At 35.2% G+C, this 21,552-nt stretch overlaps 2 protein-coding genes and 1 long non-coding RNA gene across 4 annotated transcripts; all 3 read left to right on the forward strand.

The window, feature by feature from the left end:
- The first annotated feature begins 7,373 nt into the window (after positions 1 to 7,373).
- LOC110878215 (actin-depolymerizing factor 7) lies at positions 7,374 to 9,814 on the forward strand. Of its 2 annotated transcripts, XM_022126485.2 has the most exons (3): positions 7,374 to 7,430; positions 8,130 to 8,389; positions 9,482 to 9,814. In XM_022126485.2, exons 1-3 carry the CDS (start codon positions 7,428 to 7,430, stop codon positions 9,630 to 9,632), a joined length of 414 nt encoding a protein of 137 aa, XP_021982177.1. In that variant the 5' UTR covers positions 7,374 to 7,427; the 3' UTR covers positions 9,633 to 9,814. The 2 variants fall into 2 exon arrangements, with proteins under 2 accessions (XP_021982177.1, XP_021982176.1); XM_022126484.2 differs by lacking the exon at positions 7,374 to 7,430 and having other exon boundaries at positions 8,112 to 8,389.
- A 567-nt stretch (positions 9,815 to 10,381) lies between these two features.
- LOC110878214 lies at positions 10,382 to 15,919 on the forward strand. Its single transcript, XR_004866976.1, has 2 exons — positions 10,382 to 13,311; positions 15,590 to 15,919. It is a non-coding gene; the product is annotated as an uncharacterized LOC110878214 (long non-coding RNA).
- A 4,308-nt stretch (positions 15,920 to 20,227) lies between these two features.
- Positions 20,228 to 21,419, forward strand: LOC110878212 (Werner Syndrome-like exonuclease). Its single transcript, XM_022126482.2, has 2 exons — positions 20,228 to 20,330; positions 20,412 to 21,419. The coding sequence occupies exon 2, from the start codon at positions 20,515 to 20,517 to the stop codon at positions 21,148 to 21,150; it is 636 nt and encodes a 211-aa protein (XP_021982174.1). The 5' UTR covers positions 20,228 to 20,330; positions 20,412 to 20,514; the 3' UTR covers positions 21,151 to 21,419.
- Positions 21,420 to 21,552: the final 133 nt, after the last annotated feature.

Raw genomic sequence — 21,552 nt, forward strand, 5'->3', positions numbered from 1 at the left:
ATATTGATTTTCCCCAAATATTGAGTGTAAACTATGTTTGATTTGATCATCACTGAAAGGCATTGACGAAAAATAGGGATGAATGAAAATTGAGCAGTAAATTAAATTGGAGCATTAATGAAGTTTCAAGTTACAATTTAGCCAAAAGGCTAGGACAAAAACACACACACATATTAAGGAGCAATCTCCAATGTTTGTACCAAAGGAGGGTGGAAGCTCTTGTAAAAAAATCATTTGTTTTCCTTGGTTTATGAAGAAAAATGACACCCTAGACCTTAAAATTAAACATAAACAAAGAAAATTTATACTACAATAACCCTAAAATCACATGAACGGCCAAAACAAAGGGAAATAGATGAAGATTTATTTAGATTGCAGAGGGTTTTTGAGATTTGGATGGCAATGGGAAAATAGAAAGCCTAAATTGCTTCTTTGAAACCTTGATTTGCTGAAATCAAAAACAGTTTTGGAAGAGAATTAGGAAATCATTCGAACCTTTTTTAAATAAGCAAGTATTGAACTCTTTTAAACCTTGATTTGCTGAAATCAAAAACAGTTTTGAAACCCTAGATGGCGGAGAATGAAAGTTGTGTTCATCCGGATTATAACATTTATATGATAAGATCGGAAGAGTGCAAGAAAAAATGAGATCTGATCAAGAATAAAGATGATTAATAGATAGAAAACTGAATCGTACCTTGGTATTGATGATCGTTCACGAATGAGATTTAGGGATGATGAGAGGGAGATGTATGATGGAAGAAGCAGAAACCCTAGATGCGAATGAAGGTCGTATGGGAGAAGATGAAGAATGGGGAAACAAAGGACCGGGTTGTGTGTTTATATATGAGATGTAAAATCGACCCGAATTAGTGTAAATGGATCCCGCGTCGGGTTTCACTCAAGGGAAATAAGGGATTGCAAAATGGCGGGAAAATGAGGTTTAGAGGCCCTAAATGGGGGACATGTGTCCCCTAGGTATGGCTTTTATTAGGTTAAGAAGATGAGATACAAAATTTATAAATATATAAAACCTATTAAACTTTTATAAAATAAGTTTATTATATATGCATGTGTCTCACCCGGTTTGACTTCTTTTTATTTTCTTGCTAATTACACTGGCAATCAATTGTTTTTCAGCGCGCTATATGTTCCGGGTGTGGGTTATATCAGAAAGATATCATTTTGAAGCTTGCCCAGATGGTAACGTTTTATTATATTTTGGTTAAATTTTCAGTTAATTAAGTTTGAATTATACATACCAAATACAAATAGGATTTTATAATTATATTATTTTCATAAATATAAGTTTTAATAAATCTCAACTTTACACATATATATGGAAATAACGAAAGAGACCTCCATATTAACCTTGTCCTACTTTCTTATTCATGATTTTAAAAGATTTTTAAAAGAAATAAATTTATTTCCCCTTTTAAATTTGGATTCAAGTCCGTAGTAATGTTGATTTCATTTTGTATTTGGATTTATAAAGTGAATCAGGATGAATTTAATTTATGGTTCAATAAGTGTTTTTTTATTATATATTTTTTCTTTTATGAATAGAAAAAGAAGATGGAATTGATAGTGGTGTTAAGATCATCCGTAGTGGGGCGTGGTTTTTAAAAAAAAAATTCAAAAAAAACGCCGGATAACGCCCCCCACCCCATTACATCCGGCGTTTCCGGGCGTTATTTTCGAAAAAAAATCAAATTGGCGTTTTATTTAAAACGCTTTGCTCGATTTGACCGGACCAATCAAAAGTCTCCAACGGCTAGATAACGGCTACTTGTTTTATTTTTTTATTTTTTTTAAACCTTTTACCTATATATATATATAAACTCATTCATTTTCAACCAAAACTATCTCAAAAACTCTCTAAAAAACCCAACTATTTTATAAAAAACTTGATGGATTCTCCTAGTTCTTCATCCATGGTAAATTTTTACTACAATGAGTATTTTGCGGATGGCGATGGTTCCACCGACGAGGAGCTTGAGCAAGAGGCGGTTACGAGTGCTTGTCAACTAGCGGTGAGATATGTCAAGCATTGTCGTCGCCCCCAAGCAGAAAAAAATAAAAGAGGTTATATTGAACGAGACCGACGCACGGCACACGATCGTTTGATGAAAGATTATTTTGATGAGGCGCCGACATTTTCGAACGAATTGTTTAGGCATCGTTTCCGAATGAGTAAGCGGTTGTTTCTACGTATAGTCGACGACTTGGAAGCCAACTACGATTATTTTAAACAAAAAGCCGATGCGAAAGGGGCACTTGGATTTACCGGTATCCAAAAGTGTACGTCGCCGTTATGAATCCTTGCTTATGGAAACACTACCGACATCAACGACGAGTATCTAAAAATGGCGGAGAAAACAACGCGAGACAGCTTGGAGCATTTTTGTCGCGGTACAATTCCTATGCTTTACTTTTTTTTTAAACGACCAGTATGTTTACAATTTTTTTTGAAGCTTATGTTTGTCTATGTAGGTATAATTGATGTGTACAGTGCGCATTATCTTAGAACGCCCACATGGGACGACCTTCAAAAGATCTACGAGGTACATAATGCTGAGCATGGTTTGCCTGGTATGATCGGGAGCATAGATTGCATGCATTGGCGTTGGGATAACTGCCCGACTGCATGGCGAGGCCAACACACACGGGGTGACCAAAAAGGACCCACTATTATTCTTCAGGCGGTTGCTTCACAGGACCTTTGGGTTTGGTCGGCTTACTTTGGCGTTGTCGGGTCATGCAATGATATCAATCTTTTTGAACAATCTCCGTTGTTAGAGGAGTGGATTTCTGGCAAAGTTCCAAAAGCGTTGTTTTACGCAAATGGAAACTACTACCCTCATGGATATTATTTGAGCGACGGAATTTATCCTAGGTATTCGATTTTCGTGAAGACGTATAGTGATACTATTGATGAAAAAAGAGCATACTTTAAAAAGGTTCAAGAGTCTTCACGAAAAGACATTGAGAGATGCTTTGGGGTTCTTAAACAACGCTGGCAATATTTGAGAAATCCTTGTCGTGCATGGAGCAAGCAAAAAATGAGAGATGCTATGTACGCTTGTATAATCATGCACAACATGATTTTGGAAGACGAAGGAAAGGCGATATGCCAGAATTATGTGCCAGAAGCCGTTCAAGAGGAGCATCCACAGGCGTCAATGGAAGAAAGAGTGAATAATGCGCGAGAGTTGCGTTACGAACCGTACCATTCCCAGTTAATGGTTGATTTGGTACACCACGCATGGTCGGTTCGGTATGTACCACCTGAGGGAGAGGAAGAAACGGAGGACGAGGAAGACGAAGTTGGCGAGGGTGAAGAAAGCAAAGACGAAAACTAGTGTTTTTTTTTTTTAATTTAATCGTATTTTAATTTTTTATTTCTAGTATTGTATTTTTTTTTATTTAATGAAGTATTTAAAGTTAAAAAAAATAATAATTGTGAAATGATTGCATGGGCGTTATTGGAATAACGCCCCACTACACCACTTTTGCAATAATGCCCCATGCTGACTGGGATGACACGTGTCGAATAATGCCCCATGATTGGGGCATTATTTTGATTTACCACTACACATGGTCTAATAAACCACAAAATGAAGTCATATAGAGAGGATAACCAATGTTGAAAATTAAAAAGAATACTTTAAATGTGTGGATCAGTTTATTAACATTGATTGGGATCCTGGACAACATTTGCCAAGAAAGTATTCTATTTATTTGTTAATGTGTCATAGCTTTTGGTTTGAAATCTATTATAAAAAATAATGACACGGTTTCACATTTTATATAGATAATAACTTTTTAATATAGTGAGCATATGAATAACTTGTGAGCAAACGCTCCATAATTATTTTGTATTTTTTTATCGATTAATGATTAGCGTTGTAATGTTGTTAGCAAATTTAAAATGTTCAGCATATAGCATTTCGTATTTATATTGATTAATGAATAAAACGTAAAGCATTATGGACTTATGGTTGCTTTGATTGAAAGATTGATCTCTTGGTTTAAAACAAACCCGTGTAATACACGGTCATAAGCTAGTTGAATAATTAAAGTAACAAACGTTTGTTCGTGTTACCTTCTTCTCAAACTCGAGAACCTTTCTTATTTTCGGAAACGTAACCTCTTCGATGCTCAGCTTTGAAAAAAAAACCCTGAATACAATAATCAGTAGCCCTTAAATATCATATTAAATTCAATAAGGTATCAAATCTAATTCAAAATTTGAGATTATTCAAATAAGATCATTGATTTAAGATATCAAATCCCTTGCTTTACTTGTTGGGCTTTGCTTCAAATGAGCCATCCCTTGTTTGTACTTCAATCTAAAGGGCTGTTTGACAACATCTGAATGGTTAAGTGATTAGCCAATAAAATGTCTGAATCATTAAGTGTTAAACCAGTAAGAAGTATGAACCATTAAAAGCTTGTATAATGCTTAACCGTTCAGAGGCAAATGTCTGGCTAATTCAGATTAGAGGTCTTAACCATTCAGACTTTGTATAATGTTTAATCATTCAGAGGCAAATGTCTTAACCATTCAAAAATCTGCTTGTGAAACAAACAATCTGAACCATTAAGTGCTGAAAAGTAAGAGGTCTGAACCATTAAGAGCCTCATTAAGAGGTAAACAAACAAGCTCTAAAACAAAAATTGAACTTCAAGGTTAGATTGAAAAATCTATATCTATACTATATAATAAAAGAAACCTGTTTTGGGACACTTGTCATTCTCTCATTTAATTGATTAAAATTATTAATAATACTAATAATAATAATATTTAATCTAATCTAATACAAATTCTTATTATTAATTCAATAACCTATTGTTAAACTAAAACTTCAATAGAATCTTAAATCCTAACTAAACAAGTTTCGAAATTCATAATAATATTAATATGTTAGACTAAATATATTATTATATACATATATATTTTAATATGTTAGACTAAATATATTATTATATACATATATATAAAATATATTATTGATATATATAACTAAAATAATTATCAATAATATTAATAACAGGTTTAGAATCAAATACAAAGATTCAAAAAATAAGAAGTCGTACAAAGGGTATCAAATACACTCTGATTGACCTCATTCAACCAACATTAGAGCCATCTTATTGAAATCTACGACATTAATTAATATGTACGAGTTGGTGGGTTACATTTATATTAACTCATTTATGTCAACAAAGATTCAAAAAATAAGAAGTCGTACAAAGGGTATAAAATAGACTCTGATTGACCTCATTCAACCGACATTAGAGCCGTCTTATCGAACTCTACGAAATTAATTAATATGTACGAGTTGATGGGTTACATTTATATTAACTCATTTATGTCAATATGGTATGTAAATGTCTCTGTCTTTATTTTGCATTTACAGGAAATATCTATACTATATAGTTTAAATTGTTCAACCCGTGTAACACACGGGGAACTAACCTAGTGATTACATAAAAAATAATAATTTTCCCCACCTTCCATTTTACACTTTTTTTAAAACAAAATATCAATTGATATAAAAATATATAACTTAAAAGAATACGTAAACTGAATTACTTAAATAGAATAAAAGACATATTTAACGTTTAACTTTCAATCTAAACTGAAGTCGACTATAAGCTTCCAAATTTTTAACTTACTAAACGGTTATTTATTAACTCGTGCATATTCGGCTAAAGGTTCTTCAACAACGATCTCATCCTACCCGCCATCTTTCAAGCACTGTTGATATACTCGTCATCTATGAAAATAGTAGATTCCTTTTTTGCTCGGTTGCAAAACCCAATTATTCGTCAACTCTATCATTAACTCAATCCGAAAAATTAGTACCAAAATCTATCCCTTGTACACCCCTCGTTTAAGTATAAGTTGTTAACATGTACAAAAGCAAGGTCCAAGACGGACTTCACGTATTCGGTCCAAATGGGAACTTTGAAGCATTTAGGAAGTATGGTGGAGTACAATGTTTGCGAGAAGGGAGCGTTTTTTTGCTTTTTTGTAAGCGTTTTTGTAAGTTATGATCAACCAGATACACCCACTAGCTAATTATACTAACATGTAATGGCAAAATGGTGAACTATTGGCCAAAAAATGGCTAGAAACCGCCTCCATATGGTCAAATTGCCATTTTAACGGTCAAATCGGCTCCAACAATCAAAACCGGTTGGGTAGTGAAAGCGGTTTGGGTCAGTGTGGCCTCCAGAAATACAAATCAGCGGGGAACCGACGGTTTCTAGTGGTTCTGGACCGGTTGGAATGAAACTAGTTTGGATACGAACTAGTTCAGTTTGGTTCGGTTCCGGTTCCAGTTCAAAACCGGGTTTTTATGTTTATGCAACATGGGAAAAGACTACTGGTTCTGTCCATGTCACTATTTATCGAGCCTTATAAGACATACAAAGATAATTGGAATATGATAAATTGATAGCACTCTTTTTTCAAAACGTTGGAAAACGAAATAAACCATAAGGCCCAACTTGCTGTTGACTGTTGTCAATATATGGCCCAACATTCAAACCAGGCTAACTTGCTGATCAGGCCCACATGCATTAACCCTCGTTTTGAATCAGCCCAACAACATAGGCCCATTTTCTAATCGTTTTCACTCCAACCCGACAAATCGACCAATTAAAGACCCTATTCAACAACCCGGTCCGGTTAACAAGCTAGTCTTTTTGCCTTTTCCGGTTCTGATCTCAGTTTAATCCATTCCAGTTCGGTCCCATTCGTCGTCCATCAGCAACCTTAGATAACATCTAACTAAGTGGCTGTTTGTTTAGCTCCTAATGGTTCAGAGCTCTTATTGGTTCAACACTTAATTGTTCAGATTGTTTGTTTCGTGAGCAGATGTCTGAATGATTCAGACATTTGCCTCTAAATGATTAAGCATTATAATGAGTCTGAATGATTAAGACCTCTTATCTGAATTAGTCAGACATTTGTCTCTGAACGGTTAAGCATTATACTGGCTCTTAATGGTTTAGACCTCTTACTGGTTCAGCACTTAATGGTTCAGACCTCTTAGTGGTTCAACACTTACAATTATAGTTTTGAAAGATTATGCAAAATATACTTATGGTGTTAAAATAAGACAATGATAGCATAAATCAACAGATTAATAATATTTCCAATGTTCAAATTTCTCATTTGCATAAAATATCAAGTAAAAATTAATAAAATGAAACAAGAATCAATATTCATAAGAAAAATAAATATAAATAAAAAGAAAATTGGAAGGTGGTGCACAAGAGGCTGAGAGACAATTTCTCTCCCATTATAATCTGTTGTTTCCCCTCAACAGAAATATTAGTTTCATTTGTTTTCCAGTTTTCAAGGATCTTTTTCATTCTGCAATCCTGTTAATCTTTCAATCACACAACCAATCATGGTATGTAACATGTTTCTTCATCTTTCATTTGTACATATATGATCAAATAACGAGCTTGTTTGTTCATCATTCATAATATATCTATATCTAAAACAATTATTATTATACATCCACATTATATGTTAATGTCTGAAACAACGATTGATCGATTTCGCGTTGGTTAATTGTTTTCTGACGATTTATGGTTCATTGTGAATAAATGTGGCTTCTTGCATGACTATTGCATACAATTTTGGATGATTTTTGTTAATCGTGACATGATAATGTGTGTTCATGCATCATCCGATAGTTTGATGGATTCCACATTCCTTCCCTGTTTTGGGCTCAAACCGAACCAAAAACCGAAAATTCGGTTTTTAAAAAGTGTTTGTCTTCGGGTTTTTTTTAGGTTTTCGAAGTTGGATCTAATATTTTAATATTTTTTGTTAATTGATGAATGATTGACTGATTGTTACACATTTTGGCCTAAAATTTTAGGCTACTTCATTTATTATTTTTTTAAATAAATTATTTAACGTTCGAAAATAAAAACTATAACTAATAAATTCAATAACAAACATATGCTTCTTGGATTTACAATGGGTTCGGTTTGGTTTTTTTCGGTTTTGGGTAAAAGCAAAATCAAAACCGAACTAAAAATCGGTTTTGATGAATTTTACTTTGGTTTATGTTTTTTGAGTTATGTGTTGGTTTAATCAGGCGAACGCGGCATCTGGAATGGCTGTGAACGATGAATGCAAGCTGAAATTTCTGGAGTTAAAATCGAAACGGAACTACCGATTCATCACCTACAAAATCGTAGATCAACAAGTGATTGTTGATAAGATCGGCGGTCATGATGAAACCTATGAGGATTTCACAAACTCTCTTCCTGCTGATGAATGTCGCTATGCTGTCTTCGATTTCGATTTCACCACTGATGAAAATTGCCAGAAAAGCAAGATCTTCTTTATCGCCTGGTAATGTTATACATGTCCCCCCATTAAGTTTTCGTCATATTCACTGGCGGAGTCAGAACCTTTTAGTTTGGGCTCATTATAAGGTTTTCTTCACAACCAGTTACAACTAGGCGGTTAAACTCGTTTTTTCTTTAAAGAGTTAGTTACTGTTTTCGTCCCTGTGGTTTGTCAAAAATCACTATTTCAGTCCATTAGTTTAAAAATTGCGATTTCAATCCCTGTGGTTTCACTTTCGTAACCATTTCAGTCCACCTCGTAACCATTTCAGTCCCTGTACTAACAAAATAAATGGATTGAAATGGTTACGGAAGTGAAACCATAAGGACTGAAATGGTTATGAAAATGAAACCACAAGGAATGAAATCGCAACTTTTAAACTAATGGACTAAAATAGTGATTTTTAACGAACCACAGAGACGAAAACAGTAATTAACTCTTCTTTAAAAAAATAAGAGTAAAATGCCAAAATGGTTCATGAGTTTTGGTCACTTTTGCCAATTCAGTCTAAAAACGAAACTTTTTGTATCTGAGTCCCTGAGGTTTCATTTTTGTTGTCTTTTCTATCCAATTGGCAAACTGGGTTAGAAATTTATGCACTTTTTGTCGTTTTCCTCATTTAAATGGAGGGTATACTCGTCATTTTATGCTTGAACTCCATCAGGAACTCCATCATTTGAATGAGGAAAACAACAAAAAAAGGAGAAATTTCTAACTCAATTAGATGAAAATGATAACAAAAATGAAATCTCAGGGACTCAGATATAAAAAGTTTCATTTTTGGACTGAAGTGACAAAAATACCTAAACTCATAAACTATTTTAGCATTTTACTCAAAAAAAAAAAAAATTAAAAAACTCAAATTTTATTTAAATAATTAATCCAACAAATTCGGGTGGCACTCATTAGCGGGCCCTCTTGACCTCTGATTATCATATCGTGTTCTAAATTTGCTTACATAAACTAGGTCAGCAACAACCATCAAAAGATAGCGTAGTTGTTGTTCTACACTTATAAGTTTTCAAATTTCATATAACCATGTGATCTACTGACTGAAGATGATAATCTAGATATGACTGTTTGAAATAAAAATAGGTCACCAGATACATCAAAAGTGAGAATGAAGATGGTGTATGCGAGCTCGAAGGACCGATTCAAGAGGGAACTAGACGGAATCCAAGTTGAGTTGCAAGCTACAGACCCGAGTGAGATGAGCTTCGACATCATAAAATCACGGGCCCTCTAAATAATGTTCCTCCATGAGGGGGCTTTGCTCGATGAGTTAATTTATTGCGTACGCATGATGGTTTTCGTTTATTTTATTTTATTATTATTTTTAAATTTGGGAATTTTCGTTCTTCGAAAAGAATTATCAACTGTGTAGCGTAGAGTAACGTTACCATCAGCTCGATCGATCATATTATTCGTGTTTGAAGACAATTTGATATATTTTTTTCTCAAAAGGAAATTTATTCTCATGCTCTTTGAAAGGAATGCGTTTTATACACAATACATCTAAGAAAATGTTGGAAAATTAAATATGAGAACTAAGACATAGTTATGAAAAAAGAAACGTACAAATAAATTCATATTCGAAATGGTTTCACGTATCTCATAGTTATTGATGTCAAATGTTGTCTCTAGTGATCATATGCTTATTGAGTTACTTCCATATAAGTATAACAATAGATTGTTATTTAGTGATTTTCGAATATATTTATATAAGTAACATATACCCGTTTAGAAATCCACACATAATTAAACTATGCGTGAATGTCAAGCTCGAACTTGTTGATCAAGTGTAGGGATCCAAGCGAGCCAAGCGACTTGAGATCGGTTCGAGAAAAAACTTGAAACGAGCCGAGCCTTATCGAGTCCGAGTCCGAGCCGAGCTTGAGCCTAAAATAAAGCTTGTTTGTTTATCGAGTCCGAGCTCGAGCCTCACATGTGAAGCTCATTAGGCTCGTCGAGCCTTACAAGTCGATCTCGATGTTGAAAATATCCTTATATGTTCATTCATATTCTAGACTGCTTATTTATTGGGCTTATGTTGTTGTTGGGCCCGGTCAAGTTATAACTAATACAAGCTGGGCTTGTGATTAATTCATTCGGTTATAACAACTTCTAAATGCATCAGTGTTATTGTTTTAAGTTCAAGGGTGTAATATGAAACTTCTCAGGGGTTCCGATCATATGTGATGATTTATGTGGGTGCAAAGTGTAAATGTATTTTTGCAGGTGTATAAAAGGCCTCTTGTGAGCTAGGGTTTCTGGAACGTTCATTCATCTTATCTCACACTCTCTAACTTTGGGGTTTTTGTTCATACCAGTTGAAGACGAATCAAGTTGAAGACGAATCAAGGTCTGTTCGTTTTAGTTGATGTTCGTTTGATCTGCTGGTGATATGTCGAAGATTTAGTGAAGATTAATCTCTTCGTCTGTTTAGTATTATTTTCCAGATCTTGCAAATCTTCTTTGTTCAGGTTGTAACATTTCATTCTAGTTGTTTTTTTGTTTTGATTAATCAACTGATCGTTATCAGTTGATTGTGAACTTTGTATTGTTCGTTTTTCTGATCTTACAGTTCTGTAAGATCTTGGGTGGTTTGGGTGTTTTTCGGGTTGGTAAAGATAATAAAAGTTACGTCATGTTTTGTCGCTTCCTCTGTGTTCTTTGTTATTTCTGTGTTTGTGCTGTATATTTTATACCATTTTGACATGGTATCAGAGCTAATAGCTCATGAGTCTGATTTATGGGATTTCCGCTGTGCGTTGAGTTCGTTTTTTGGTTTGTCCTTGTCTCGTTTTTTTTAATCCGTTTCTTGTAGTGTGTACAGGTACAGATCTGGTGGTTCATAGTTCGGAATCAAGATTGGATAGTTTTTTGTTTTTATTAGATTTGATGATCTGGAAAGGGTTTTGATCAGAAAATTGGGAATTTTGATTCTGTTCGATTATTCTCTTGGGTTGTGTTGAAATTGTGGATCTGTTTTTGGTGTTATTTGTGAGTGAAAAAAAAAAAAAACCTAAAAATTAGGGTTTCGTTCATTTTTTTTTCTTGTGCAAACTCCTCGGTTCCAATATCTGACCATTCAATTTTTTGTTTTGTTTTGTTTCAATCATCATTTTTTAACTCATCATCCATAAGAAAGGTTATCCTTTATTCGTTCGAGCTTTAACAAATGTAATCTGCACTCTGTATGTAGTGTTTCTGTTACTGTTGATAGTCTTGGTGCTGCTTATGGTCTCTTTTGTTTTTCGTTGTTTCCAGCCAGTGGTTCGATTTTCTTGTCTTTTTTGTCGCCGGAGTTGTTCTGGTCGCTCAGTGGACCTTGTCTGTTCATGTCACCTGGAGTTTCTTGACCCGTGGTTGTGTGCGGAGATGAGAAATGTGGGAACTAGATCTGATCGGGTTTTTTGGGTGAAAGAGTGCTTTGTAGACTGCTCGTTAAGATCTAAGTCCGTGCTTATGGTTCTTGATATTAAAAGTCAAGGTTAGACATGTTGTTTACCAGATCTGAAGGTGTTCTTCGGAGATCCACAATCCACCAAAAGAACTATTCACAGGGAATCATGAGAAACTTGTTACAGAAGGCCTGTGTGGTGTTACAAGATCAGGTTATTTCTCTTCATTTTTGGTGTTAAGGTTGCTTAAAAATCTCATAACCCTTAGTGAAGGTGTTTTTACCTCTGTTGGATTAAGCACTGTGAGATCTTCCTTATTCCTTTTTTATTTTTTGTCACACGCTTTTGTATTGTTAGGCATATCTTGGCTGGGTTAGGTGGACCAACAATTGGATTAGATAACAGGGTGTGTCATATCCTGTTCTTATGTGTTTGTATATACATGTTGCATTTCTTTGTGATTGTTATAGTTACAGTTGATCACATTAAACACTTATTATATGTTCATCATTTGTGTGATAAGTTTTTATCGATTGTGTGTTTGCATCAACTTTAATTAATCCTTGATATGCCACACTGAGTTGTGTAACTACCTGCATCTTGTTCTGGTTGATTTATTGAGTATGCTATTTGTACCTTCATACTATAGTTGGAGGATTTTGTTGATAACAATTGACAACTATATTATATGGGTCAATAATATGAATTTAACTTGCAAGTTAAAAGAAAATTAGCTTTATTGATAGGACATGCTTTAAATCTCCCAAGATGAGGTATTTTTACTAGACAATGGGAAATATATTTTATGTTCTCTCGTGTGATTCTCTCAAAACGTTTTCATTGTTATAGATTCATTTTTGTTGAATTGGCTGATATCATTAAATTGAAAGGTTGATATCTATGATGATTCTAAGTGATTATTCATGAGGATTGAGCATATTTGGTTTTGTTTTCCTGTTAGATCTAGTTGTGTGAGCTATAAGTTTTTTGTTGAGACTTTCAGTTTGTTTTGGTCATATTTAGTCATGTATATCGTTCAGTTTCAGTTGCGTTTCTAAGTGTTAGGGTTTGGTGTTAATTGGTGAAATATATCAGATCTTGAATTTCGATTTTACAAGATTGTTGATCCTTATTAATTCTACATGTATTTGGAACTGGTATAGTATATTGTGTTGAATTTCCGTTGTTGTCTTGTGTTCAGATCAGTTGTTTGGTTTCTTCTTCTTGTCTGTTCTTTTTTTTAGCGATTGCAGGTAAAGATCTTGTAAGATCTGTTTGGATTTGGATTTTGTGAGACGCAATCTATTTGATGTTTGGATACCTGCAAAGTCTTGTAACAGTAGTTTGGTGCTGAAGAAGGAGTTCTTCTATCGATTGCTTATTGAAGACCTGTGTTGGTCTCTAAAACCCTTGAAGGTTTTAGGGCAAACCAACCAGAGATATTTTGCTGTGACTTGGCTAGTTTTTTGTAGTTCTTGAAAACTACAGTTGTGATCTCTATTGATATTATACGCACCCTCTGTAAGATCTTTTCTGTCTCGTCACTGTTTTTTTTAATTTTTGTTGTTGTTGGTTAGTTGAAGTCGGGGTAGTGAGGACCGGCATTGTTGTTTGTTTGTTATTTTTGATTACGTGACTATTTTGTGTCTTAGATCGTGGCTCCTGTATTAAGACCTGTCCAGGCACTATGAGTGATGAACCTGGAATCTGGAAACTGATACAGCTTCGCCTTAGGATTTTACATCTAGGTTTTTTGTCTATTTGTATTTTTTGTTCCTTGGCTGGTTTATTGGTTGATTCTGTTTGTCTATGTGGTTTCTTGTATAGAAGTGGTTTAAAAATCTGTCATTATATGACTATTAAAATTGCTGAATGTAACTTTGTTTTTTTAAATACCATAAAAGGTTTATAACGGAGTTTTGGTTTTTTAAATTTCAAGGGTTATCCAGGATCTCGAAATTGTGTGTTATAAGAACCATGTCTACTGTATTTTGCATGTCTGTCTGGTCGCTTGATTATCATGATAGAGGATGTTGTCTAAGTAAAAAAATGTTTACCAACTCATACGTTGTTTAGTTTGAAAGGTTGTATTCTGATTGTTGAATCATGTGGTTCAGTGTATTGGTTCAAGATTGTTTCTTGAATTATGTTCTATCTTGTCTAAGAGTTATTGTCTCTTGTTGTATGGTTAGGTGAACCATGTGGTTCGAGTGTTTCTAACCAGTTGTGTTGTCTCAAGATTGTTCTTGGATATGTTTTACAGCCTTGTTTATCTCTTTGGTAGGTGAGTTGGTTCTTTATCTAGTTGAAAAAGTTCTCTGTTTTTATTCTCCTAGGGGTTTTTTAGCTGTAAAATTGTTATGTGACATAGAATTGTGTGATTCTAAGTTTTGTCATAACTGTTTTTTGAATCGTGTGATTCAAAAGTTTCAGACTTGGTTCTGTTTTTTTAAAGTCGTGTGACTTTTTATGGTCTTGAAACATGTGATTCAAGTTTTCAGACATCGTTCTGAGTTGTATAGAGGTTTATATCTCTTTGTTTTTCATCAGATATGTTTCTTGAATTATGATAGAACCATGTGGTTCTTCATTCTTTGTACTATTAGTATTGTATCTGATAGTTGTTTTGTATGGGGATTTGTAATTCCATGTTTGATACTCATGTTTGCGAGTTTTGTCTTAGTTGTGAAAGTCGTGTGACTTTATGATTGTCAGATGTGTATCTGATTGTGTTATGCATTTGGTATGGCTCTTGTGATTTTGTATTTGTTGTGGAGTTGTAAAAAGTTTTTTGCTTTATTCAAATTATCTTTGAGTTCTTCACACGTATTGTTTTTTGGACTTGGTTCTGAATTCTTAGAATCGTATGATTTGTTGTTTTCAGTCTTTGTTCCGAGTTATGTTGTCTCGTGTGAGATATGTTATTCTGGTTACAAATTGTGTAATTCTGTGTTTAACCAGGATTTGTTTGGCTGTGTCTTATAGTCTTGGTTTTTTGAATGTATGTAATGTTAGCCTTGTAAGTTTTCTCTTGTGTAAGAGATATGTTTCTGGTTGCCAGAACCATGTAGGCTTTCATCGTTGTCTGGTGTTCTTATCATAACAGTTTTGTCTGTTTTGTTAGTTGTCTGTTTTGTTAACTGTCTGGTGTGTTCTTGTCATATCGTTTGTAAGAATCCTGTTATACATCAGAGGTCTGTTCACTTTGAAATTGATCTGTATTTTTTGAGAAAGGGATTTTACGCTAGTATTATTGAACCTGAAAATTTTTTTTGCGAAGGAATTGTGTGTTAACCGATGTCAATCTCTTTGTAAGGAACTTGGTAATTTTTGCCATGTTTACCCCTGAATGAAGGGGGCGTGTTAAAAGTGGCTTTTTAGGCTGTCATTCAGGTTACAACACACTATGTGTCATAAACTGGGAAAATTGACATGTACAGAATATGAATGATGGGGGCATGTTGAAAATATCCTTATATGTTCATTCATATTCTAGACTGCTTATTTATTGGGCTTATGTTGTTGTTGGGCCCGGTCAAGTTATAACTAATACAAGCTGGGCTTGTGATTAATTCATTCGGTTATAACAACTTCTAAATGCATCAGTGTTATTGTTTTAAGTTCAAGGGTGTAATATGAAACTTCTCAGGGGTTCCGATCATATGTGATGATTTATGTGGGTGCAAAGTGTAAATGTATTTTTGCAGGTGTATAAAAGGCCTCTTGTGAGCTAGGGTTTCTGGAACGTTCATTCATCTTATCTCACACTCTCTAACTTTGGGGTTTTTGTTCATACCAGTTGAAGACGAATCAAGTTGAAGACGAATCAAGGTCTGTTCGTTTTAGTTGATGTTCGTTTGATCTGCTGGTGATATGTCGAAGATTTAGTGAAGATTAATCTCTTCGTCTGTTTAGTATTATTTTCCAGATCTTGCAAATCTTCTTTGTTCAGGTTGTAACATTTCATTCTAGTTGTTTTTTTGTTTTGATTAATCAACTGATCGTTATCAGTTGATTGTGAACTTTGTATTGTTCGTTTTTCTGATCTTACAGTTCTGTAAGATCTTGGGTGGTTTGGGTGTTTTTCGGGTTGGTAAAGATAATAAAAGTTACGTCATGTTTTGTCGCTTCCTCTGTGTTCTTTGTTATTTCTGTGTTTGTGCTGTATATTTTATACCATTTTGACACTCGAACCTAAAAATAAACTTATTTAGTAAACGAGCCCGAGCCCGAGCTTCACTTATCGAGCTCGCGAGCTTAAAAAGTCTATTATTTATATTATTTTTATTTAATATATTAATTAATAGATAATAAACGAGCTGAGCCTGAGCCGAGCTCAAGCTTGAGAAAACACCAACGAGCTGAACTCGAGCTTTGAAAAGCCGAGCTCGAGCCCGAACTCTCATAAGTTAATCGAGCTCGAGCTCGAGCCTGGTCGAGCTCGAGCCTGGTCGAGCTCGAGCTCAAACCTAGGTATTAAAATAGGCTTTTTGAAAACGTGAGTCTGGCATCTAGGAAAAATATGGATTTATGGTAACTTTAATTATGAATTCTTAAATATGTTAGGATATGTTTTACGTTTATCTTTTAGAGTCCATGAGTTGTATGTAGGGCTGTTCACGAGCCGAGCCGAACCGAACGGACCTTTGCTCGTGCTTGGCTCGTTTACAAACCGAACCGAGCGGAGCGGCTCATTTAGAACCGAGCCTCAAATCAAGCGAGCATTTTTCGAGCAGTAAAAATTTCGAGCGAGCGTTGAGCGAAGTTCGAGCGATTTGGACAACTGTGTCACCCAATTTAAATTTTCTGAGAGTGATAATGACAATGTTGGGAAGCAAATTTTTATGTCTTTAAAAACATGCACATTTCATGGCATAATATTTTTCTTATGAATAACAGTGTTGTGGCCAACGAGTCGATGATTATATTGCACGAACAATTACGTTGAGAGCTGGAGACGATCGATTTAGGGTAACGACATGAAACATTCAGGCGATGAGCAGACTATCGTTTAACGGTTTATGGTTCAAGTTTTAGATTTGATATTAATTTTTTATCGGCGTGGTTGGGCTAGTACGTATAGATATAGTTGTAAATTTGTATATAGTGGACCAAAATCTAATAGAGTGGTACATATAAAACTTTAAATTTAATTTATATTTTAGTATATATGTATGTGTAATGTGTGTATATATTTAGGTATGTGTATATATATGTATAATTTATATTTGTGTGTATATATGTGTGTATATACATGTTTATTATATGCGTAAGTGTATATGTATATATACTAACTAAAACTAATAATTCGAGCCGAACCGAGCCGAGCGGACCTTTGCTCATGCTTGGCTCGTTTACAAACCGAACCGAGCAGAGCGGCTCGTTTACAACCGAGCGTCAAATCGAACGAGCATTTTCCGAACGAGCGTCGAGCGAGCGATGAGCGGCGAGCAATTTGAACGGCCCTAGTTGTATGGTTTAGTTACTAGTTAAACCATCCATATAACTAAAGTTTCAGTGTTTAGTTTGACAATTTTACAAACGATATGTAATTTTATAATATCTACACAAATTTATATAATGGAAGTATTTTTATAAAAAACAAAAAAAATTTAATTAACGCTTTGTATATAATTGAATTATTTTTTATAACAAACAAAGAAAATCTACTTAACAGTTGATTAATTTGAAAAAAGTAAATCATTTGTAGTTTATATTAAAAAAATTAAAGGACAAAGTAAAAAGCTAGTAATACTCTCAGAAGCATTACATGCGAGGGTAGTTAACCAAGATAACAATTGTTGTTTGTATTAAAAGTTATACTTTGTAGCAAAACATAAACAAAAAAATTGAGTTTAACCGATTTCATAGCATGTATAAATACAGTTTATGTATAACATAAAAGTTGATTTTTGTAATTTTCATATAATAAAGTGTTTCCTTTCCAGTCACTACCGTGATATTTAGGAGTAAAATTAGTTGTTTTGAGTTTAGGGTTTAAAAAAATAATTATTTATAAAAGAGTAAACTGCCATTTTGATCTCTGTGGTTTGGGCAGTTTTGTCATTTTAGTCCAAATCTCAAACTTTTTAAATATGGGTCCCTGTGGTTTGCATTTTGTTGCCATTTTAGTCCAAATCTCAAAACTCTCATTTTTTACTGTTCCAACATGCCTTTTTTGTCTTTTTGTGCAGGGGTGTATTTGACCAAGTACATTTCATTAAAACATTTAATTAATTAAAAGAGTAAACTGCCATTTTGGTCCTTGTGGTTTGGGCACTTTTGTTATTTTAGTCCAAATCTCAAACTTTTTAAATCTGAGTCCCTGTGGTTTCACTTTTATTGCCATTTTAGTCCAAAATTCAAAAACTCTCATTTTTTACTGTTACAACCTGTCTATTTTGTCTTTTTGTGCAGGGGTATATTTGTCCAACTGATTTTCATTTAACTCTATTCTTAATTTAAAAACTAAACTAAATACATTTACTTCATTTAAATACCCTTATATATATTCATTTCCCCATTTAGATAGATCATCTTCAACCCTCAAATAAAATATCATCTTCAACCCCCAAATAAAACCCTAACCCACAAGATTGAAGCACATCATCTTCCCCAAATAAAACCCTAACCCACAGGATGGGCCATCACCTTGATCCGGCGCCGGTCGTCGGATTTCTTCTCATTCTCCGGCAATATGATGAAGCTTTCTTCTTCTGCCGCCGTCGCCGCCTCTGTCCTCGCCGCCTCTACGACGGCGCTCTCCTCCTATACGGCGGCACTCTCCTCCTCTCATCCTTCTTCATCCGTTCAGGTACATCAGTTTTTCCCTAAATTCTACAATTTTAGGAAGATAACTGTAATTAACTAATTATTGTTGTGGTTTCAGGAACTGAGAGGGGTGAAGGGTGGGGAAATGATGGTCGAGAAGGAGAAATTTGCACCGAGATTTGATGGGTTGAAGTTTATCGAGACATTGGTGACGGCTCACAGGTGACCGGAAGTTATTATTTATTTGCTTGATTTTCAAGCCAAAGTTGCAATCTTTTTGTTACTTTGTTTCAATGTTATTATTTGGTGATCTCCAAGCCAAAGCACATTATCTTTTTGTTAGTATTTATTTGGTGACGGCTCACAGGTGACCGAAAGTTATTTGGTGACGGCTCACAGGGGTTGAAGATGATCTCTGGTTAGTGTTTTATTTGGAGGTTGAAGATGATCTCTTTAAACAGGGAAATGAATATCAACAAGGGTATTTAAATGAAGTAAATGTATTTAATTTAGTTTTTAAATTAAGAATAGAGTTAAATAAAAATTAGTTGGACAAAAGTACCCTTGCATAAAAAGACAAAATAGGCAGGTTGCAACAGTAAAAAAAAAAGGAGTTTTTGAATTTTGGACTAAAATGGCAATAAAAGTGAAACCACAGGGACCCAGATTTAAAAAGTTTGAGATTTGGACTAAAATAGCAAAAGTGCCCAAACCACATGGACCAAAATGGCAGTTTACTCTTAATTAAAAAAACTCCAAAATAAATACCCTCCTTTACACACCCACTCTCACTCTCTGGTACCTCACCACACATCTAAACCCCCTAAACCACCCCTCCCTTTGATATGTGTACCGACCGACCACCACCACCACCGTCTGGTGGTGGCACGGCGAAGAAACGGAGAGAGAGAGAGAGAGAGAGAGAGAGAGAGAGAGAGAGAGAGAGAGAGAGAGAGAGAGAGTGACTGCGATAAGAGAGAGACCGGAGCAGGGGAGACATCAGAGCCACGCCGACGACGGCGGTGACGGCGAAGAAAGAGAGTGACTGCGATAAGAGAGAGACCGGAGCAGGGGAGACATCAGAGCCACGCCGACGACGGCGGTGACGGCGGCACGGTTTTTGGTCCGACGAGTTGTTTTACCGGTAACATTTCTCTCTGTTTCCCGTGTCCTTTTTCATTTTTTCTAAAGAATGATTTCGGTGTTCTGCTGGATAACAGGTCAATGATGATGTTAGGCTACTGGAGGTTGAAGATGGTGGAGGTGGTTCTACACGAAGACAGGGACGACGGCCCGGGGGGGGGGGGTGGGGTTGCTCCGCGACCGGAGGGTTCTGATCAGATGAGGGAGAAAGGGTGTGCGGCTGATGAAGGATTTTAGGGTTTTATCTTTTGAGGCCAGCGATTTTATTAAAGGATTTTAGGATTTTATTTACTTTAGTTTTTTAATTAAGAAAATATTTAATGAAATGTACTTGGACAAATATACCCCCGCACAAAAAGACAAAAAAGACATGTTGGAACCGTAAAAAAATGAGAGTTTTTGAGATTTGAACTACAATGACAACAAAATACAAACCACAAAGACTCAGATTTAAAAAGTTTGAGATTTGGACTAAAATAGCAAAACTGCCCAAACCAACTACAGGGACCAAAATGACAGTTTACTCTTTATAAAATATAACAAACATAATGATGGTTTGATCTCGACGCCTAATCATCGTTCCGGAGGACGGACGATCCGTGCCCTAAACCTAAAAACAGTTACAGGTATCTTCAATTTCTCGTTTCAGAATTAGTTTTCTGTTGATGATTTTGCCCAAAATAATCTGTATCCTCATAAACTATTAGGGCTTTATTCATTACCGCAATCAATAACTTATGATCATTACCATAAACATCAAATTCCATATGCTTTATATGCCGTGATTCCAATTAATTCAACAATCCACCAATGACGACCATCAAAATCCTCCAATACAAACTTGATGACAACACCTACAAACTCTATGACGTCACATTCTTCCAAACCACCATCTCCACCATAGTCACCACCGAATCATCCACAGTAGACAACTGGATAATCGATACCGAACAGCACCTCGACTCCCTCGGTCCGCTGCTTTTTGGGCTAGACGTCGAGTGGCGTCCTAACCGTATCCGGAACCGCGAAAACCCGATAGCTACCATCCAACTGTGTGCTGGAAACCGGTGCCTCATTTTTCAAATACTTCACTCACCCATAATCCCTTATTCACTATTAAACTTCCTTGCGAATCCTAACTACACGTTTGTTGGCGTCGGAATTGATGAAGATATTGCGAAGCTGATGAAGCATTATTACCTGAGGGTTGGTAGGACTCTGGATTTAAGGACGTTGGCGGCAACTGTGTATGGTGTCAAGGAGCTTAAGAGTTCCGGGTTGAAGCGACTCGCGAGTATTGTTCTTGGGTTGGAGATAAACAAGCCTAAGAAAGTTACGATGAGTGGTTGGGATAATCGGTGGCTTATGCCTGCGCAGGTGCAGTATGCGTGCATCGATGCTTTCTTGAGTTTTGAGATCGGGAGGATATTGATTCTTTGTTTATGATCTAAGGTTTCGTATTTGATTCCAGTGTTGTACGCTAAGCAGTCAATAGCGGTTATCGGGCCTTCCAAGGTAGCGGTCCAGAATAGTGGAATCACTATTATCGGCGCTATTAGACCGTTATTTTAGATGCCTGACGTGGACTCGGAGGAAGATTTCATGGCTTATGATTAGAGCATGTCTTTTGAGTTTTGATTTTTGATATTAAAATAATATTATATATGTTTTGCGTTTTATATATAAAATTACGAATATCCCACCGTATTAACCTATATCTCAAATATCGGCCCCTGACTGCTATTTGATGTTAGACTGCATTAACTGCATAGGTTGTATGTGTTATACTTGTATGTAGCTTGAGTTTTCTGGTAACGGATACTCGTAAAATTAAAAAAAAAAACATTG

This window comes from Helianthus annuus, chromosome 9 (assembly GCF_002127325.2).
Source record: "Helianthus annuus cultivar XRQ/B chromosome 9, HanXRQr2.0-SUNRISE, whole genome shotgun sequence".
In the NCBI taxonomy this organism is placed as follows: Eukaryota; Viridiplantae; Streptophyta; class Magnoliopsida; order Asterales; family Asteraceae; genus Helianthus; species Helianthus annuus.